The 20139-nt window shown below is 44.3% G+C and overlaps 1 protein-coding gene and 1 long non-coding RNA gene across 18 annotated transcripts in view; one reads left to right on the plus strand and one right to left on the minus strand.

The window, feature by feature from the left end:
- SLC35D2 (solute carrier family 35 member D2) overlaps positions 1 to 20139 on the plus strand; it is a 63679-nt gene that overhangs the window by 30748 nt on the left and 12792 nt on the right. For 13 of the 17 annotated variants that reach the window (XM_077966520.1, XM_077966518.1, XM_077966523.1 and 10 more), the window contains 4 exons: positions 199 to 267; positions 6227 to 6329; positions 7609 to 7701; positions 14684 to 14751. In XM_077966520.1, coding sequence (XP_077822646.1) covers positions 199 to 267; positions 6227 to 6329; positions 7609 to 7701; positions 14684 to 14751 — 333 coding nt within the window. The remainder of the gene's footprint in view (positions 1 to 198; positions 268 to 6226; positions 6330 to 7608; positions 7702 to 14683; positions 14752 to 20139) is intronic. The other 4 variants (XM_077966513.1, XM_077966514.1, XM_028835396.2 and 1 more) reach the window with 2 other exon arrangements.
- LOC114672863 (uncharacterized) lies at positions 1765 to 6829 on the minus strand. The gene is made up of 3 exons (XR_003723394.2): positions 6709 to 6829; positions 5946 to 6076; positions 1765 to 2016 (listed from the first exon to the last, which is right to left on the minus strand). It is a non-coding gene; the product is annotated as an uncharacterized LOC114672863 (long non-coding RNA).

Raw genomic sequence — 20139 nt, forward strand, 5'->3', positions numbered from 1 at the left:
TTAAGAAAACTGCTTAAGAAATAATGTAAATTTAGTCTGGCTTAGAAACACTTTTAGTGCTTTCTCTACTTCAAGCATTGTCTGCTAGATTTTAGCTGTAAAACTGTTGATGTCTATTTTCAATTTGTTTAAAAAATAGAATCATATTTCAATGTTTTCCTGTCCGCTCCCTTTCCTTTCTTTATGTATTTATTACAGGAAGCAGTATTCGCTCAACATCATCATCAGTGTCTTTGCCATCATTCTCGGGGCTTTCATAGCAGCTGGGTAAGACTTTGGACTGTTCCTGCTCAATAACTTCTTTGTGTCTTTCACAATAGGCCCAGCCCCATCCTCTGTTTTTCATTTTCCATCTGGCTGCCATTGAATTGAGCAGCCAGGAGACAAATCTGTTGAAGTTAGTGGAATCCCTGTGTGTTCCTGTGAAAGTCAAAGTGGGTCCCACCTTGGCCAGAAAATTTCTGAGAATATGTGAAGAGAGCATTGCAAGATATTAGTACAGCTTTTCTTCACAAAAAGCAGTGAACTGTTTACGTTTCTTACTGAATGTTTGTCTTTAATATAACAGCTTTACTTGAGAAGTTCTTAGGCATTTGATTAACAATAACAGACTTACAAAGCCTTTGTATGCTGATTTATTTTATTATTCCATGATACCTTAGCAGTTGCTATTTCCGATGGTAGAATGCTAAATGTATGTGTATGTTTGGGATACAAGCCAACACTGGTGCACGACTACTACTTTAATGATTATTTTGCAAAAGGAATAACAAGGACTGTAAGTCTTCATGGGCAGGCAGGTGCTCAGATTTCTCTGTTACAGCATGCATGGTGGATAGTGCATGTTAATAGTTACATTCCCTGGGTGTGGTGGCTCACCCCTATAATCCCAGCACTGTAGGAGGCCTGGGTGGGAAGATCACCTGAGCCCATGAATTTGAGATCAGCCTGGGCAACAGTGAGACCCTATCTCTACAAAAAAAAAAAAAAAGAGAGAGAGAGAAAATTAGCCTGGCATGGTGGTGTGTGCCTGGAGTCTCAGCTACTCAGGAAGCTGGGGAAAGAGGATCTCTTGGGCCCAGGAGTTTGAGGTTACAGTGAGCAATGATTGCACCACTGCACTCCAGCCTGGGCAACAGAGTAAGATCCTGTCTCTAAGAAAAACAAATCATGCTTATTATTATTATAAATGTATTTAGTCCATTGTGCAGACTAAGGTTTATTACTTAATGTTTCATCTGTACCTTTCTCTCCCCTAGTCCTAGCCATGGGCTGAGTTTCACTCCTTGAAAGCTGGCTCTGTGGTCTCAGTGCTCCAATTCACACCGTGGGTATAGTGCCAGCACCCATTAGACAGCAGCGCTCAGAGCCTGGTCTAGTCATGACAGGCTTTTTTTGGAATGAAATTTTAGGAGTAAAGTAGTTTAAAAAGGGAGGAGTTCTATGGAAGATGCTTTGGGGCTAAAGGGGACAGCTTCCCCCTCTACTCTCTGAAGGTTCATTAAAAAAGGAACTGTGGTGGCTCACGCCTGCAATCCCAACACTTTGGGAGGCCGAGGCGGGTGGATCACCTGAGGTCAGGAGTTAGAGACTAGCCTGGCCAACATGGCGAAACCCGTCTCTACTAAAAATACAAAAATTAGCCCGGTGTGGTGGCGTGCGCCTGTAATCCCAGCTACTGGGAGGCTGAGGTAGGAGAATTGCTTGAATCTGGGAAGTGGAGGTTGTAGTGAGCTGAGATTGTGCCATTGCACTCCAGCCTGGGTGACAGAGTGAGACTCCATCTCAAAAAAAAAAAAAAAAAAAAAAAAAAAAGGAACTGACAAAAGAGCAGATTGAGAAGAGAAAAAGACACACAGATTTACCTTCCCATGCCTGGGGTGGAGATCACGGGAGAGCGGCCACCCAGTGACCCAGTGGGGTGCAGGTGCTTCTATATCCTTCTTCACGGAGGGCAGGGAGTGGAGACAATGCTTTGGAGAGGTCAGGAGTGATGACTGGAGAGAATGAATGGGCCTGGGAGACAGAAATTGTAAAGGATTGATTCTCTTTGGAATTTGCACCTGAGAGGCAGACATTATATTTTTAAAGTCTGCCCAGATGTGGCTGCATTCCTCAGTCTTGTTCTCTGCAGTAGATGTCAGAGAGGGGGATGGAAAGCAAGTGTGTTCTCATGAGTGGCAGTCTTTTAAGGTCGAAAAGGGAGTATCCAAGAAAAACCTCTTCAGCATCTGCTGCCCTTCAAGGGCTTCCCATGTAAAATAATCTGCATGCCAGGGTCCCATATTTTGGGGTGAAATTCCCTGGGCTCCTCCCACGGCACTCTGAGGTCTCCCCAGCACAGCCCCTCTCTTCTAGCTTCCTTAGGGCTCATCTTGAAAACCACTGGCTTACAGCCAGTTAAAGACTTTTGCAAAAAATGGTTTATAAAACTGTTGGTAAGTCTTTGGTGAGGAATGGCCCTTCAGTTACCATGTGTATACAGGCACGTTTCCAGAACCAGGGAGCAGAAATCCAGTCTGTGCTTCACATATGCATGGACAGTCTGCAAATGATCTGAAAGGGTAAATCAGGGTTCCAAAAGCATCTGACTTTCAACCAAGAACCAGCCTGGAGTATCCATGCTCAGGCTGGCCCTACCTCTGGCACTCACAGAACGGATCCCCTCCTGGCTGCTGGCATTCACAGCGCTTAGCCACAGATCAGCCGTGAGTGCTCAGCTAGAGACCAGCAGAGACCCCATCCTGCTCTCCTCTTACATTAGCGCATCCAGATGCAAGCAGTGGCAGATCAGAATGTCCGGTGAGCAGGCGATGCTGCTGTAACAAACAGCCTCCACATGGCAGTAACTTCACTCACCAGATGCACCCCATCCATGCCACACACACCACCCAACACTAGGCAGTGCTAGTGAGAGGGCTCTGCTCCATGTGCTTACTCAGGCATCCAGGCTGATGGAGTCCCTGCCTCAGAGGGCACTTCCTTTACCAAACAAGCAGGAAAAGGGAATGTGGGGAATTGTGTACTGGTTCTTAAAGGTTTCACCCAGAAGTGACATGTGTTACCTTCTCTCACATTTTATTCAAAAAGCAAGTCACATGGCCAGAAAAAGTTAAAATACAACATCTGGGCTGGGTGTGGTAGCTCATGCCTGTAATCCTGTTACAGGAAAGGGGTCCTGATCCAGACCCCAAGAGAGGGTTCTTGGATCTTGTGCAAGAAAGAATTCAGGGCAAGTCCACAGTGCAGAGGGAAAGCAAGTTTATTAAGAAAGTAAAGGAATAAAAGAATGGCCACTCCATAGACAGAGCAGCCCCGAGGGCTGCTGGTTGCCCATTTTATGATTATTTCTTGATGATTTGCTAAACAAGGGGTGGATTATTCATGCTTCCCCTTTTAGACCATATAGGGTAACTTTCTGACGTTGCCCTGGCGTTTGTAAACTGTCACAGTGATGGCGGGAGTGTAGCAGTGAGGACGACCACAGGTCACTCTTGTGGCCATTTTGGTTTCGGTGAGTTTTGGCCGGCTCCTTTACTGCAACCTGTTTTAATCAGCAAGGTGTTTATGACCTGTATTTTGTGCTGACCTCCTATCTAATGCTGTGACTTAGAATGCCTTAAAACCGCCTGGGAATGCAGCCTAGTAGGTGTCAGCCTCATTTTACCCAGCTCCTGTTTAAGATGGAGTTGCTCTGGTTCACACGCCTCTGACAATCCCAGCACTTTGGGAGGCCCAGGTGACAGGATTGCCTGAGCCCAGGAGTTTGAGACCAGCCCTGGCAACATAATGAGACCCTGTCACTACAAAAATAGAAATAAAAAAATTAGCTGGGCATGGTGGCACATGCCTGTAGTCCCAGCTACTCAGGAGACTGAGATAGGAGGATCGCTTGAACAACTGCAAGGGTTACATGAATCTGCTCTAATTGATTAAACAAGTAAATTCTTCAGAAATGTCTGTGCTGTCACCACCGGCCTAAACAAATGGTGGGTAAGCCGCCTGACAGTGGCCCAGGCTTCTGGGAGTGGGAGCAGTGCTGCTGGGAACTCTTGGTCCCCCGAGTAGGAGTTCCCCTGCAGCTCTCCCAGGAGGCGGGCAGTGTCTCCTCCCATCCTCTTTCCACTCACTTAGCTCTGCCGTCTAAGGGGGCAGCAGACTCTGCTCTTCTTCACGCTGAATCACATATGGGTAGGTAAGAAATTTGGAAGACCCTTATTTTGAAGAAAATCCTTTTGTTTTGAGACGGAGTTTCACTCTTGTTGCTCAGGCTGGAGTCGCAGTCTTGGCTCACCACAACCTCTGCCTCCCCGGTTCAAGTGATTCTCCTGCCTCAGCCTCCCAAGTAGCTGTGATTACAGGCATGCGACACCAGGCCCAGCTAATTCTGTATTTTTAGTAGAGACGGGGTTTCTCCATGTTGGTCAGGCTGGTCTTGAACTCCCAACGCAGGTGATCCATCCACCTTAGCCTCCTAAAGTGCTGGGATTACAGGCATGAGCTACTGCGCCCGGCTGAAAATCCTTTTTTTTTTTTTTTTTTTTTGAGACAGAGTCTCGCTGTGTCGCCCAGGCTGGAGTGTGGTGGCGCGATCTTGGCTCACCGCAAGCTCCGCCTCCTGGGTTCACGCCATTCTCCTGCCTCAGCCTCCCAAGTAGCTGGGATTACAGGTGCCCGCCACCAAACCCGGCTAATTTTTTGTATTTTTAGTAGAGACAGGGTTTCACCATGTTAGCCAGGATGGTCTCGATCTCCTGACCTCGTGATCCACCCGCCTCGGCCTTCCAAAGTGCTGGGATTACAGGTGTGAGCCACCGCACCTGGACTTTTTTTTTTAAATTGTGACTGAGAGAGAATTCTGACTTACGATGACTAAAATTAACTTCCCTTCTCACAAATATGTTTGTAGATAATAATGTGTGGAGGCCTCAAGCAAAAGTCTAATTTAATTTGCATTCAGATTTTGGTACAGTTTTTGCTCTCTTTCATTCTCTTTGGTTAGAAATAATCTTATTTTGACGTTGAAGAAGATTTAGGATATGCCCCTCCAAACTATGCTACTGTGGGATCAGGATTATTTTGAGCTGAGGACAATTGAGAATCAACACATCAGGAAGTTTGCTGCCTTCTCCTTTCTGCCTAAAAAACAGGGAATCAGTTTCCCATTGTGAAGGGGGCCCCTTCTCCCATCCCAGGAAGAGGAGAGCAATTCCTGTCACTGGATGGAGGATCGGCCCTGAGATGCATCTGCATAAACAAACCCTCAAATAACCCTTCTCCTTCATCATTTCCACTGTAGATTTCCTAGTTACTTTCTAACAGTTACACAATTTATTTGTTCCTTGAAGCCCAAATCCTCTTTCCTTTGTCACAATGTAAGTCCCCAAGCCTCACTGTTTCTTTGAGTTTCACTTATTTTCTGTGAACTTTAGGGAACGTATTAATAAGATTTGTATTCTCTTTCTCCTGTTAATCTGTCTTTTATCAGTTAAATTAGCAGGCCCCCAGACACTGAACCTGAGCGGGTACAGGAAAAGGTTTTCCTCCCTGGCAGTGTGTATTTCTGAATATTATGGTCTAGCACTGTCTGCAACCATCAAGTGCAGGTGGGTGGGCCACTTCATGGCTCAGCTGTTGCTCTTCCTCTTGTTCCTGTCATAGCTCCCCAGATGTTTTTACGCTGGTGCTATTTATAATGGAAATGGAAGAGAAGATGTTTCAAAAGAACGGGAGGAAAGGAGCCAATAAGGGGTCACACAGAAGGATGGACAGGGTGCGGCTGGGGCACCAGAAGGAGGTGTCACTGCCTCATGCAACCCTCTTACCCAGTCTCTGCCAGCTGCCCCTCACTGGCTGCACCCTGGGGGTGGCCCTGTTCACTACAATAAGCAAAGTCGCTGAGTGGGACAGGGTGAAGCACTCCCCTTAGGAAAGTCAGGGCTCACCAATTATTACGCGGATTCCTCAGCTGGCGAAAGAAAGGGGCTGCAGTTGAAGGAGGATGGTTCCTGTCCCTCAGGTTTTAAGCCGTTCACTGCTGAGTTGAAGCCACCTGATGGGCTGGTTTGGTTTTTGTCTGGAGGCAAAGCAGAGGAATTAACCATTCACTACCACACAGTGTGCCACAGAAAAGTGCATTTGATTAGGGAAAGGTAAAACAGGCGGGCTTGGAGGCCAAGTTAGGAGTTTTCGAATAATCCTTCTCCTTTTGTGGTCTCCCTCCCAGGTCTGACCTTGCTTTTAACTTAGAAGGCTATATTTTTGTATTCCTGAATGATATCTTCACAGCAGCAAATGGAGTTTATACCAAACAGAAAATGGACCCAAAGGTACCAGACCTTGCCTATGGCTTTTTGGCTTTGTCATCTGGGCCCTAGAATTATATGAAAAACAAAAATGAATGTGTACAGTTGGCATGTCATGTAATTTATATAATATGACGTGTAGATTCCTAATTTATTTTCAATTATCTTGTCTGTGTAAGTTATTATTTGCAAAATTTTGGGTGAAAATGAGATAGCATGGGAAAAGCTACTAGTTTAGATGCACACTCAGAATATATAAAAAGGGATTAATTTGAAAGGCAAACTAACTTTTTTACTGGCATCATCAACGACCAAGGCAAGGTCAGGGGTCACGATATTTGTTCTGAGAGCACTAGTTTGGAGTCTGGAGATGTGGGTTAGAGACACAAGTTTTGCTACTTACTGGCCGTTGTGACTTTGAACCTTAACTTCTCCAAACGTCAGTTTCCTCATCTGTGGAATGAAATGACTGCAATGGATAATTTGTAAGGTCCTGTCCAGCCATAGCTGCTGCTTCTGATGATGAGGGGCTGGGGCAGAGGAGCTTTGCTTTTGTGTGGCTGCCTGTCACGTGGAGGCCCCATCCCTCCCCCCCACAGCTGTTACAGGAAGCCCGGGAGGATGAGTCAGACATATGTTTCTTTGTTCCAAGCTCTTTGTGCTGGATGAGGGAGTTCACTCTGACCAACAGGCTTATTTCTATGAGCTTTTTTTTTTTTAAATCTGCACTGTGTTTTTTTTTCCCCCTGCATGGCCTTTTTTTTTTTTTTTTTTTTTTTTTTTTTTTTTTTAACGGTAGCAGTTTTACAAAAACAGGTTTGTTGTCTTTGCAAAATCACAATATGTCATCCTTTTTTGAAAATGGTGAAGTGGTGTGGCCACTTTAATGAAAGTAAATGTATAATGCTGCTGTCCTTTAATGGAAACAGCAGATGTTTTTAAAGAGTTTTGTTTATATTCACGTTTTTAATGTTCTTTATTTTGTTCCAGATTTCCCATTTTGAATAACGTGCTTAAAAAAAACCCCACACAATTAGAATGCTGGAGATGAATGGAACCCTAGAGGCTTTCCACTGCCATGCGTTTTCTCTGTAGTTTTGGTGTAAAACAAATGTTTATTCCAAAATCTCAGTACCCTCAAAATGAAGCATTTTATGTCAGAAATTTGCTGAAAATATTCCAGTACAGTTGCCCAGAATGCATATTCTAACTTTGCATGAATATGCAGTTGAATAAATGGCTCCAGGAAATCTGTGCGTCATGTTTCTAAAATTGAGTGGTTTTTATGTTTTTGTTTTTGCAGGAGCTAGGGAAATACGGAGTGCTCTTCTACAATGCCTGCTTCATGATTATTCCAACTCTTATTATTAGTGTCTCCACTGGAGACCTGCGACAGGTGAGCTGATGGCAATCGTTACAGTCTTCCTTAGCAGGCTGTAACATTTTTAATATTTAACATTTGGTATGCACAGAAATAAAACGTGTAAAGGTAGCTGGGACTACCAGGAGGGTACATGATAACAAGATGTTTGATATCCCTAGTAATCTTTTGGCACTACCCTTGCATTGGCATTTAGCCTTAGCCACATATCAAGGAGTGCCAAGAACTGTGGACTTGGAACTTTTTGGAACACAACAATACAAATCTGAGTTTGAGTTCCATATCGCCCTTTGCTAATGTGGGACCCTGGGAGAGCTACTTACCCTAGAAGGGGATTTTGATCATTTCAAAAAATAGGTTTATTTATTTGTTACTTTCTATTACGGACATTTTGAAACGTGCACAAAATGGAATAATTCAATGAGTAGTCACGGACCCACCACCTAGCTTCAACACTTTGGCATTTTGCCATATTATTTTATCTGTCCTCATCCACCCCCACTTTTTTGTTCCCTGGAGTGTTTTAAAACCTATCCCAGCCATCACGCCATTTTACCTCTGAATATCCCAGGATCCACACTTGAATTTTGGGAAGGTGTTGTTCTTTCAGCATTTGCCCTGAAACCCGATCTGCTGCTCGTGAGAGACAAATGAAATGGTCAATTTAGTGGTAAGATCTGAGGCCCAGTGGAGCGGTGGAGGCCAAGTCTCTTAGGAAGTGTGGACATTCACTACAGTGACAGCTCCAGTGGCCACCCTGAAGGGTGCAAGACGATGCCCTAGATACTTTTCCTATATGATGGGAATAGCCCATCAGGTGGCTTCAACTCAACAGTGAATGGCTTAAAACCTGAGGGACATGAACCATCTTCCTTCAACTGCAACCCCTTTCTTTCGCTAGCTGAGGAATCTGCATAATAATTGGTGAGCCCTGACTTTCCTAAGGGGAGTGCTTCACCCTGTCCCACTCAGCGACTTTGCTTATTGTAGTGAACAGGGCCACCCCCAGGGTGCAGCCAGTGAGGGGCAGCTGGCAGAGACTGGGTAAGAGGGGTTGCATGAGGCAGCGACAACTCCATCTGGTGCCCCAGCCGCACCAGACTTCTTCAGGAAGTCGCAGGCCACACAGCCTCTGAGAATTTTGCTGATGTGTAAGTGAGTGTGAGAAACGAGATGCGAGGGGCAAAACCCTCCTCGGCGGGACCTGCACCCACAGACTCAGCTCCAGACACAGCCCCGACCAGCCCGGCGGTAACCCCCTCATTGCTGGGCTGGGGCTGGGGCTGCACCCATTGACCCACGGCCAGGGCGGTGTTTCCGTGTCGAGCAGTCAGCGTGGGTGCGTGTTGCCCACCAGCTGAAAGTCGATCCCATTGGCAGCTCTTTTAGGGTCTGAGTGACTCTGAAGGCTGCAGGCTGCTGTGGACTCCTGGGCAGCTCATTGTTCTTTCGTTAGCTGGACTTTCTCACTTGACCAATTCTCTTCCCAGAAGGAGGGGTCAGCAGAGGGGCTGAGCAACCTCGTCCCCGGGCACAAACAGCCATTTCCACGGGTTTATGCGGAAAACCACCAGGTGGCACCAATCTGGATAAAGAGCTCTTGTTTCGGGTTAATCAGAACGTTGTGAACCTGGGCCTCCTGTTAATTCCGTGCTGGAAGATAAAGCGGGCACCTGCCCCTCTCTAGGAAGAATGAGCAGGGCAGGATATCTGAAAACACAGTATTTGTGTTTCCGCTACCAGCAATCAATCTGAAACTGAGTCAGTGCCAGCAACGTTACAAAAAACTAAATTATGAACTCTTGGCCAGGCGTGGTGGCTCACGCCAATCATCCCAGCACTTTGGGAGGCTGAGGCAGGCGGATCTCCTGAGGTCAGGAGTTCGAGACCAGCCTGGCCAACATGATGAAACCCCATTTGTAGAGAGTATTTTTAGCAGTAAAAATACAAAAATTAGCCAGGCATGGTGGCAGGCGCCTGTAATCCCAGCTACTTGGGAGGCTGAGGCAGGAGAATCACTTAAACCCAGGAGGCAGAGGTTGCAGTGAGCTGAGACTGTGCCACTGTATTCCAGCCTGGCTGACAGAGCAAGACTCCGTCTCCCCCCAAAAAAATCACAAACTCTTCATGAGTGGTTCTAGTGGTTTGTCTCCTTTCATTATTATAGAAGTGAGGTTTTTTTTTTTTTTAATCACTGGAGTTTTATCTGTTCTGAAATTCTGGTATTTTAGATAATTTTTTTTCCAGAAATAGAAATCTAGAAACTCCTAAAAATTGTTAAAACACCTCATTGGGACTAAAAGCATATTTCCCCATGGGAACAACGCTATGAAAGGCATAGTGACCAGAAACTGAATTTTAGGTAGTTGATGAGTAAAATAGATTAGGTGTATTATGTTAATAATTTATAACATTGTTTCAGAAGAAATATGTGTTCTCATATCAAAGTCATTGGCTTATAAACTTATAGCATGGTGTTTTCAGAAGCTGCTACATGCCTGTAATGATTATCATGCAGAATTCTACTTTCTCATGTAATAATAATAATAGCCAATATTTGTTGAGGGCTTATGATGTCAGACATTTTTCAAAGCATTGTTCATGAATTATCTGACTGCATTTCCACGACGGAAGAGAAGGTCCTGTTACTATTCCTGTCGTATAGGAAAAGCATCCAGGGCATCGTGCTTAAGTATCTTCCCAAGAATAGCAGGTGGTCAGTTCAGGCACTCTGGGCTCTAGAAACATCCTCCACTGTCATCTCATTTACTTTATTTGCATATGAAAAGTGTTCGCTTTCTCCTTCATGTGTGAAAAACATATCCCTCACTTATACAAAGTACCAGAGACCTAACATATTCTTTATGTTTATTTATTTTATTTTGTTTTTTTGAGACAGAGTCTCGCTCTGTCACCCAAGCTGGAGTGTAGTGGTGCGATCTTGGCTCACTGCAACTTCCATCTGCCAGATTCAAGCAATTCTTCTGCCTCAGCCTCCCGAGTAGCTGGGATTACAGGTGCCCACCACCATGCCCAGCTAATTTTTGTATTTTTAGTGGAGATGGGGTTTCACCATGTTGGCCAGGCCGGTCTTGAACTCCTGACCTCAGGTAATCCGCCTGCCTTGGCCTCCCAAAGTGCCAGGATTACAGGTGTGAGCCACTGCGTCCAACCCCAAAAGTTTGACTGTTTTTTTTTTTTTTTTGAGATAGAGTTTTGCTCTTGTTGCCCAGGCTGGAGTGCGAGATCGCTTGGCTCATTGCAACCTCCGCCACCCAGGTTCAAGCGATTCTCCTGCCTTAGCCTCCCGAGTAGCTCAGATTATAAGCGCCCACCACCATGTCCGGCTAATTTTGTATTTTTAGTTGAGACGGGGTTTCACCATGTTGACCAGGCTGGTCTCAAACTCCTGACCTCATGATCTGCCCACCTTCCAAAGTGCTAGAATTACAGATGTGAGCCACTGCGCCAAGTTTAACTAGTTTTAAAAGTATTGTATGACAAGAGATGCCAAATATATGAGACACTCACTGTAATCTGCAAGAAAAAGCCATCAACTCCATAGGAAAAAAAAACAAAAACAAAAACAAAACAGTGACGTTTCCACTACTAACATTGAATCAGGGTAAATTTCTTCCCATTGGTCCCTTTTGACCATGGCGGAATTCATTTTAGATTGTAAACCAAATAAGAAAAAGAAATGAATTTATGTAATTAGGTGTGTTAGCCTGTAATATAAAATTGCTTTTTGTTTACCAAGTTTGGTTTGACTGTTCTGAAAGCTGATTAATGAATTAGAGCAAAATGTGAACTTCTCTTGTTAATGGAAAGAAATTCGATGAGTTATTTTTCCTAGTTAACTGGGACTAGGAGCGATGGAGAGGATCAGAGACTGTGGTAAACGTGTGTGTGTGACTCACTCCTCTGGGAATTCAAGCCCAGACTTTGGACTTACACAGTCAATAGATCTATTAATAGTGCCTCGATTCTGTCTCTGATGAACAAAGTCAGAGATGACAGCTTCTCTTGTTAACAAATTAGGCCCTTGGAAAATACTCAGCGGGTGAACTTTCTTCACTATTTGAATCACTGCAGTAGGTTCAAAGTACATCTAGTGTATTACAGTTGACGAACAGGGATAAAGAATGGGACTTTTTTTTTTTCCCCTGATTGAAAAACCCTGAGTGCAAAGTGAAAAAGACTCATATTCCCACAGTAAGTCTAAAGGAAGAAGGGCTTTATTGTTATTTACCTTTAATTATTTCTTTTTAAAAATAAATGTCATGCTACATTATTTTTAAAATGCCACTAATACAGTCTCATCATTATTAAGGAAATAAAACTAAAATCTATAAAAATTTAGGTTGCGTCTGGTCATGGTGGCTCACGCCAGTAATCCCTGTACTTTGGGAGGTTGAGGCGGGTGGATCTCGAGGTCAAGAGATCGAGACCATCCTGGCCACCATGGTGAAAACCCGTCTCTACTAGAAGTACAAAAATTAGCTGGGTGTGGTGGTGAGCACCTGTAGTCCCAGCTACTCGGGAGGCTGAGGCAGGAGAATTGCTTGAACCTGAGAGGTGGAGGTTGCAGTGAGCCGAGATGGTGCTGCTGCACTCTAGCCTGGTGACAGAGGGAGACTCTGTCTCAAAAAAAAAAAAAAAAAAAAAGGTTGGTGAAGAATCTAAATATTTTTATGAGTCACAAAATAGCCCTCAATGGATTTTGTTGTATCAGGAACACATATATAGTTTTTATTTATTTCTTATTAATGGATGGATTGATTTTTTTACTGTTTGCATAAATACTTTTAGCTCTTTGAGAAAATAGATGTTTTTCTACCCTTGGTTTGAAATTTAAAACTTACGTATTTCTCTTATTCCCAATTTTATTTTAATTTCAGACAGTAAGTGTTTCCCATGATTTTTGTGGTTTGGTTTTGTTTTGGTCTTTGACTGCCTTAAGCGTAAACTTTTCGGCTTTAATTCTCTTGGATGTTTTCTGCTCCTTTGATTAGCTTGGGGCTTGCTGGTAAGACAGATTTTTATTTATTATATTTTTCTTTCACAAGTACGCATTTAACAAAAAGTGTTAGGATGCAAGGAAACTGTCAAACATATACAGAAGGAGACAGAGTGATGTGGCAAACTCCACATATATGCCCATCAGCCAGTTTCAACAGTTAGGAACACTTAATGTGTGTCTTTTTTTGTTTGTTTGTTTTTGAGACAAGGTCTCACTGTGTTGCCCAGGCTGGAGTGTGCAGTGGTACCATCACGGCTCACTGCAGCCTCCATCTCCTGGGCTCAGGTGATCCTCCCACCTCAGCCTTCCCAGTAACTGGGACCACAAGTGTGCACACCACCATGCCCAGCTAATTTTTGTAATGTGTATCTTTTTGATAAGTGAAGTGGGCAAAGCATTACTAATGAAACAGTGACAGTGAAATGTGACAAGATGGTCCCGATTGGAGAAGAGAATTCTACCTTAATTGTTTAAAAATTTGAACTATAAACTTAAAAGATTTCATTTTAAATACATAGAGTTTCTAAAACTTGTTAAACAAAGTATTGCTTACTAGAAAGTGAGTGGAACTTATATTTGATTCTATTTGATCCTGTTACGGGCAGTCTTCAGACACCTTCAAATTGTTTTTGGATACAAGTAGGAGACCAACCATGAAGAAAATACTCCTTCTTATTGTCTCCTCAGGAGGGTTAATTTAATTTTCTCAGCTAGGGATGAAATCCCCGGAGAGCAGAAATTGAGTCTTTTTTGTTTGTTCGTTTGAGGTGGAGTTTTGCTTTTGTTGCCCAGGCTGGAGTGCAATGGCATGACCTCGGCTCACTGCAACCTCTGCCTCCCGGGTTCAAGCGATTCTCCTGTCTCAGCCTCCATAGTAGCTGGGATTACAGGCCCCTGCCACTGTGCCTGGCTAATTTTTGTATTTTTCGTAGAGATAGGGTTTCACCATGTCAGCCAGGCTGGTCCCAAACTCCTGACCTCAGGTGATCCACCCGCCTCGGCCTCCCAAAGTGCTGGGATTACAGGTGTGAGCCACCGCACCTGGCCAGAAATGAAGTCTTAAACTTCTTTGTCTACCATCTCCTCCACCCCAATTACTTGATTGCTTTGTAAGTAGCAAATAATAGTTTATTTGTTCACAATACTTCCTAAGCATGTGCAAGTTCCTGAAAACAGTTTATGACCTTAAACTTTTCTTGCCTACATTATTAATTAAGAATAAACTTTTTGGCTGGGTTTGGTGGCTCACGCCTGTAATCCCAGTACTTTGGGAGGCCAAGGCAGGCAGATGACTTGAGCCCAGGAGTTTGAGACCAGCCTGGGCAACATGGCGAGACTCTGTCTCTACTTAAAAAAAAAAAAAAAGCCAGGCCAAAAAAAAAAAAAAAAAAAATAGCCAGGCATGGTGACCTGTGTGTATAGTCCCAGCTACTTAGGAGGCTGAGGTGGGAGGGCTGATTAATCCCAGGAAGTAGAGGCTGCAGTGAGCCATGATCACACCTGGGTGACAGAGCAAGACCTGGTCTCAAAAAAGAAAGAAAAAAAAGAGATGATCAACTTTCTTCTAAAATTATTTACAAAAAATAAACCCAACCTTGAATTTGGGACCACAAATTAAACTAGTAAAGGTGTGTAAAGTCAGTGAATCAATGATAGCCACAGCGATAATAGCAGTTGTGATTTTGTGCTGGCTGTCAGCACAGTCCTAAACAATTTCATTCAGTCCTTATATCCACCTTTTGAGGAAGGCTTTCCTTTTTTTAAATAATCTACATTTTGTAAAATGAATCTGAGATTCAGGGAAGAAAAGAGATTTGCCCAACGTCACCCAATTAGTATCACCTAGGATTTTTAGCATTATATTTTCTGTTTGGGAAGATGGTTCCTGTATCAAAACGCAGTTTAGTAAAACCAGTAAATTTAAACTGCAGTATCATTAACCTAATCATTACTTTTTTTCTTTTTTAATAATAGGCTACTGAATTCAACCAATGGAAGAATGTTCTGTTTATCCTACAGTTTCTTCTTTCCTGTTTTTTGGGGTAAGAAACCATAGATAAGTAGAAACACTGGTCGACAATATCTCTTGACAAGTCACATCAAGATATGCCTTCTGTCTATTCTGTCAGAATTCCTTTGTGTTTCTCTGACTTTCTCTGCAAAGTACCCCTGCAGCAAAGGAGGTGGCAGGGACCCAGGAGACCTGGAAACCCAGCCTGAAAGACCAGGAGCAAGCATACAACTCTTGTTTTTGAAAGTCATGCTAATGTCCTTTCTCCTCCAAAATACGATGTTGCCTATTGATTTCTGAAAGTTTGTCTGAAATGACGTTTCAAGCTCAATGCTGAGGACTTTTTTGTTTTTGTTTCTTAAGAGATGGAGTCTCACTGTGTTGCCCAGGCTGGACTCAAACTCCTGGGCTCAAGCAGTCTTCCTGCCTTCGCCTCCTGATCAGCTGGGACTCCGGGCTCCTGCCTCCAGGCCTGGCAGTGATATGTTTTTGTCTTTGTCACCATGTCGTTAGTTTTTCAAGATGCCTTCCTCACATAATGATGAGACTATGACAGCCTTTTCCTATAGTGCTACATCTGCTATATTCAGGAAAATTTTCAAAGAGAGATGTCTAGGCTGTTGTATGGTCCAACAGTTAGGCGTTTTTGTTCTTGAAATTTTCTTTCTTTTCTTTTTTTTTTTGGAGATGAAGTCTCGCTTTGTTGCCCAGGCTAGAGTGCAGTGTCGCGATCTTGGCTCACTGCAACCTCTGCATCCCAGGTTCAAGCAATTCTCCTGCCTCAGCCTCCCGAGTAGCTGGGCTTACAGGCATGCACCACAACGCTCGGCTAATTTTTTGTGTTTTTAGTAGAGATGGGGTTTCACTGTGTTAGCCAGTATGGTCTCGATCTCCTTACCTCGTGATCTGCCCGCCTCGGTCTCCCAAAGTGCTGGGATTACAGGCGTGAGCCCTGGCGCCCGGCTCTGTTCTTGAAATTTTCTTTAGGTATATCTTCTTGTTAAGAGGCCATATAGTTTGTGTCTATTTCAATCTTCTAAGACTTGAAAATCCCTTTGCATGAATAGGTGATTCATGCAACCAGGAAATCATTAAAAAGGTATGAAAGAATAAATAGGGAGACTGAGGCAGGTGGATCACCTGAGGTCAGGAGTTTCAGACCAGCCTGGCCAACATGGCATAACCCCGTCTCTACTAAAAATACAAAAATTAGGTGTGTGTGGTGATGCACACCTGTTGTCCCAGCTACTTAGGAGTCTGAGGCAGAAGAATCACTTGAACCCAGGAGGTGGAGGTTGCAGTGAGCCAAGATCGTGCCACTGTACTCCAGCCTGGGTGACAGAGGAGACTCTATCTCAAAAAAAAAAAAAAAAAAAAGAATAAATAGGGAACACCAGCTCCCCTCCATTCTTCCCTGCCTCCAGCACTGTTGTTTTCTTCTCCAGAGGCTACACTGTTGGAAATCTTGGGAGGATCCTTCCTGAGCGGGGTTCATTCCAATACAGGCCCTGGTGCCTTCTCCCATACTGAAGGGGCCCTTGAATTCCTATAGCAGGGAATCACTCATCAAATGATTTTTCCTGTGAAGGAAGATGCATTCCCTCTCCACCTGCCACACTTTTCATTCTGTGTAGGTGAACTAAGACAACTCATGACCTCTTGGATCAACACTTTTCCATTCTCAATCTCGATTTCAATTGCAGTGATGTAGTCACATGTAGTAAAAACATTTATGTATCTCTTCCATTCATTAGTTCTCTCTTTAGCTGTGTCTGATTTAATGTTTAACCTGTTGATGGAGTTTTTGATTTGAACAATTTTTCATTTTCTTTGTAAAAGTTCCACAGTTTTTTCCCAAGCGTGGCTGTTCATTTAGAAACACTCTCACTGGTGATCCTTGTGACTGTGCCTTTGACTTCTTTAAGTGTCACACACAGCTATTCTATATTCTGTATCTGACAATCCCAGCATCTGCAGCTCTTGAGAATTTAAGTATGTACTTTTTTGTTTCAGGTGATGTTCATTGTGGTTTGCTTTTTTCTGTCTTTGGTGACCTGTGATTGTAAGCATTTTGCTTAATTTTTTTTTTTTTTTTTTTTTTTGAGGTGGAGTCTCACTTTGTCCCCCAGGCTGGAGTCCAGTGGCATGATCTTGGCTCACTGCAACCTCCACCTCTTGTGTTCAAGTGATTCTCCTGCCTCAGCCTCCTGAGTAGCTGGGATTACAGGCGCCCACCACCACACCTGGCTAATTTTTGTATTTTTAGTAGAGACGGAGTTTCACCATGTTGGCCAGGCTGGTCTCGAACTCCTGACCTCAGGTGATCCTCCTGCCTCGGCCTCCCAAAGTGCTGGGATTACAGGCATGAGCCACCGCACCTGGCCCGTTTTGCTTAATCTTGATCAGCCCCGTGAGCTGAAATTGGGAATTTGAGACACTTTTCCACAGGGACAGGTTGTATTTGCTTCTGCTGGTAGCCAGGGGTTGCCCCAGACTTTGGTCCCTTCAGGCCTTTCGAGAGTCTGGGCTCAGTACCCCCTCCTCCCCCTAGAGTTTGGCCCCAAGCCAAACTTCTCTCCCATTCATGGAAAAATTGTCTTCCACAAAATCAGTTCCTGGTGCCAAAGAGGTTGGGGACCACTGCCTTAGAGCACTTAGCCATTGTTGGAAGCATAAGTTTAGTAAAATACCTGTAGTTTTCCCAGTTGTTGACTGAGAACATTTAACCTTGGAAAAAAAAAAAAATCTAAGCCATGCTTGTGAGTCATCCTTTGTCAAACCATCTCTTATTTTCCTCTCTCATCGAAAAATAAGAAGTCAGCCCTTAGTACACAAACTTAGGCTAGCTCCTTTCCCTGGCTAAGCCCGTATTCCTCTGTGAACAGTAGAGCAGAGATTCGAAGTCTTCTCATGTCATTGTAAACTTGATGACATATTGGTGTTTTTGGTTTGTTTTTTGTTTTTAACATGCACTTTACTGTTTAACCATTCCATGAAGGAAATCAAGAATTTGACCCTCTGAGGTCAGCTGTCCTCAGTGGGTGAGGGCAGACAGCCTTGCTGTGAGCTGTCACTCTCCAGGGCTTGCCCATGAGAGGTTTGACCCCATCTGTCTACAATTCCATACTTTTTTTTTTTTTTTTTGAGATGGAGTCTCGCTCTGTCGCCCAGGCTGGAGGGCAGTGGCGCAATCTTGGTTCACTGCAAACTCTACCTCCCGGGTTCACAGCATTCTCCTGCCTCAGCCTCCCGAGTAGCTGGGACTACAGGCACCGCCACCTCGCCCGGCTAATTTTTTTGTATTTTTTTTAGTAGAGACGGGGTTTCACTGTGTTAGCCAGGATGGTCTCGAACTCCTGACCTCGTGATCCGCCCGTCTCAGCCTCCCAAAGTGCTGGGATTGCAGGCGTGAGCCACCGCACCCGGCCAACATGAACTTTACCTTTAATGGTGAAGTTTTCAGTCTGAAATTGCACTGCGAGGAGACTTCCATTTTGGCATGGCGGCTTTTTCAGAATCTTGCTTTCTTGCAGTTTCTCAAAGTACGCTAGGATCTGATCATCTGCATCTCCATAGTGAGCTTCCCAGCACCTCCTTGGCTTTGGGCACTGCTGCTGGTTTCGGGCTGTCTCTTCTCTCCTGACCGATGCTAAAGGATGTCTTAGGGTAACACACACACCGCAACTCCAGACTCCACGTGAGCCCACTCAGCCTCTTACTTGCTTTCATCGCTTTCAGGTTTGCATTTCAGGCTTGCTTTTTTCAGCCACCAAACCTCTATTCTGAGTTGAAAATATAATTTAAAAATTATTACACTTTGAAATGTTTTGTTAAGAAGCCGATAGAAAGGTGAAAGGGCCAGTGCCAACCACAGTCCTGAAAGATACTGTAAACCAGCAGTCCCCAACCTTTTTGGCACCAGGGACTGGTTTCTTGGAAGACAATTTTTCCACGGCTGGAGGATGGGTAAGGATGGTTTTGGGATGAAACTGTTCTACCTCAGATCGTCAGGCATTGGATTCTCATAAGGAGCACACAACCTACTTCCCTCAAATGTGCAGTTCACAGTAGGGTTTGCGCTCCTATGAGAATCTAATGCCTCCTGATCTGACAGGAGGTGGGGCTCAGGTGGTCATGCTTGCTAACCTTTTGCTGTGCACCTCGGTTCCTAACAGGCTGTGGACTGGTACCAGTCCGCGGTCCAGGGCTTGGGGACCCCTGCTATAAACCAAAGAGTGTCTGAGACGGGTCTCAATCTATTTAGAGGTTCATTTTTCGAAGGTTGAGGATGCACTTGGGGAAAAAGAGACACAAGTCACAGTAGGATCTGTGGCCTGTGCTTTTTCCAAGGAGAATTTTGAGGACTTCAATATTTAAAGGGGAAAGGGTGGCAGGAGGGGCAGAGGGAAAGAAAAAAAAGGGAGGGAGGGTATGTCAGGAGGTGAGTGGTTACATTCTTGTAAGGTGAGTGAGTCCTACCTTCTTGGAAGATTTGGATTAGTGCTCACTGAATCCACATGTTACATGTGAAAGGAGAGGTCGAAGAACAATTACTCATTTGTCTGACTTTCAGCAAATCTGCATTTTACATAAGATAAAAGCAAGCATACAGGAGAAGGAGGCGGCAGCAATCACGCGTTTGTCTTGGAGTGGGCAGAGGGATGATTTCTAGTTCTGTCTTTGTCCAGTACCTGTTTAAGATAAGCTATTAATTTACGTCATCATGTGGGCGCGGTGGCTCAAGCCTGCAATCCCAGCACTTTGGGAGGCCGAGGTGGGTGGATCACTTGAGGTCGAGTTTGAGAACATCATGGCCAACATGGTGAAACCCTGTCTCTACTAAATATACAAAAATCAGCCAGGCGTGGTCGTGTGCCCCTGTAATCCAAGCTACTTGGGAGGCTGAGGCACGAGAATCTCTTGAACCCGGGAGGTGGAGGTTGCAGTGAGCCAAGCCTGTGCCATTACACTCTAGCCTGGGTGACAGTGCAAGACTCCGTCTAAAAAAAAAAAAAAAAAAAATCAGGGTGAAATTCAGCAGAACTCTGTTTTAGGGTGAAGATTTTGGGACCTGCAAGGAAATTCCTTGTGAGCAATTTGTGAGGGAGGCCACGTGGGGAGATACGTGGCCTTCTCTCTTTGCAGCTATCTATAGAGGAACAGAATAGAAGGCTTTCGTGTGACTCAGTTTCCAGACTTAACTTCTCCCTTTGGCCTCGTGAGTTTGGGGTTCTGAGATTTAATTTTCCTTTCACAACACTATCCTGAATGCCATAACCCCCAAAAGATCTAACTTCCAAAAATTATAATCCTGAAAGAGTAGAATCTCAAATGTTGAAATCCTGAAGGCTGAATTCTGGGGAAGGGATTGTGTATTTCGGTTGTATGCAGGATAGTTGCCTCATGTCAGGTGGATGCA

The sequence above is a fragment of the Macaca mulatta genome, chromosome 15 (assembly GCF_049350105.2).
Source record: "Macaca mulatta isolate MMU2019108-1 chromosome 15, T2T-MMU8v2.0, whole genome shotgun sequence".
NCBI lineage: Eukaryota > Metazoa > Chordata > Mammalia > Primates > Cercopithecidae > Macaca > Macaca mulatta.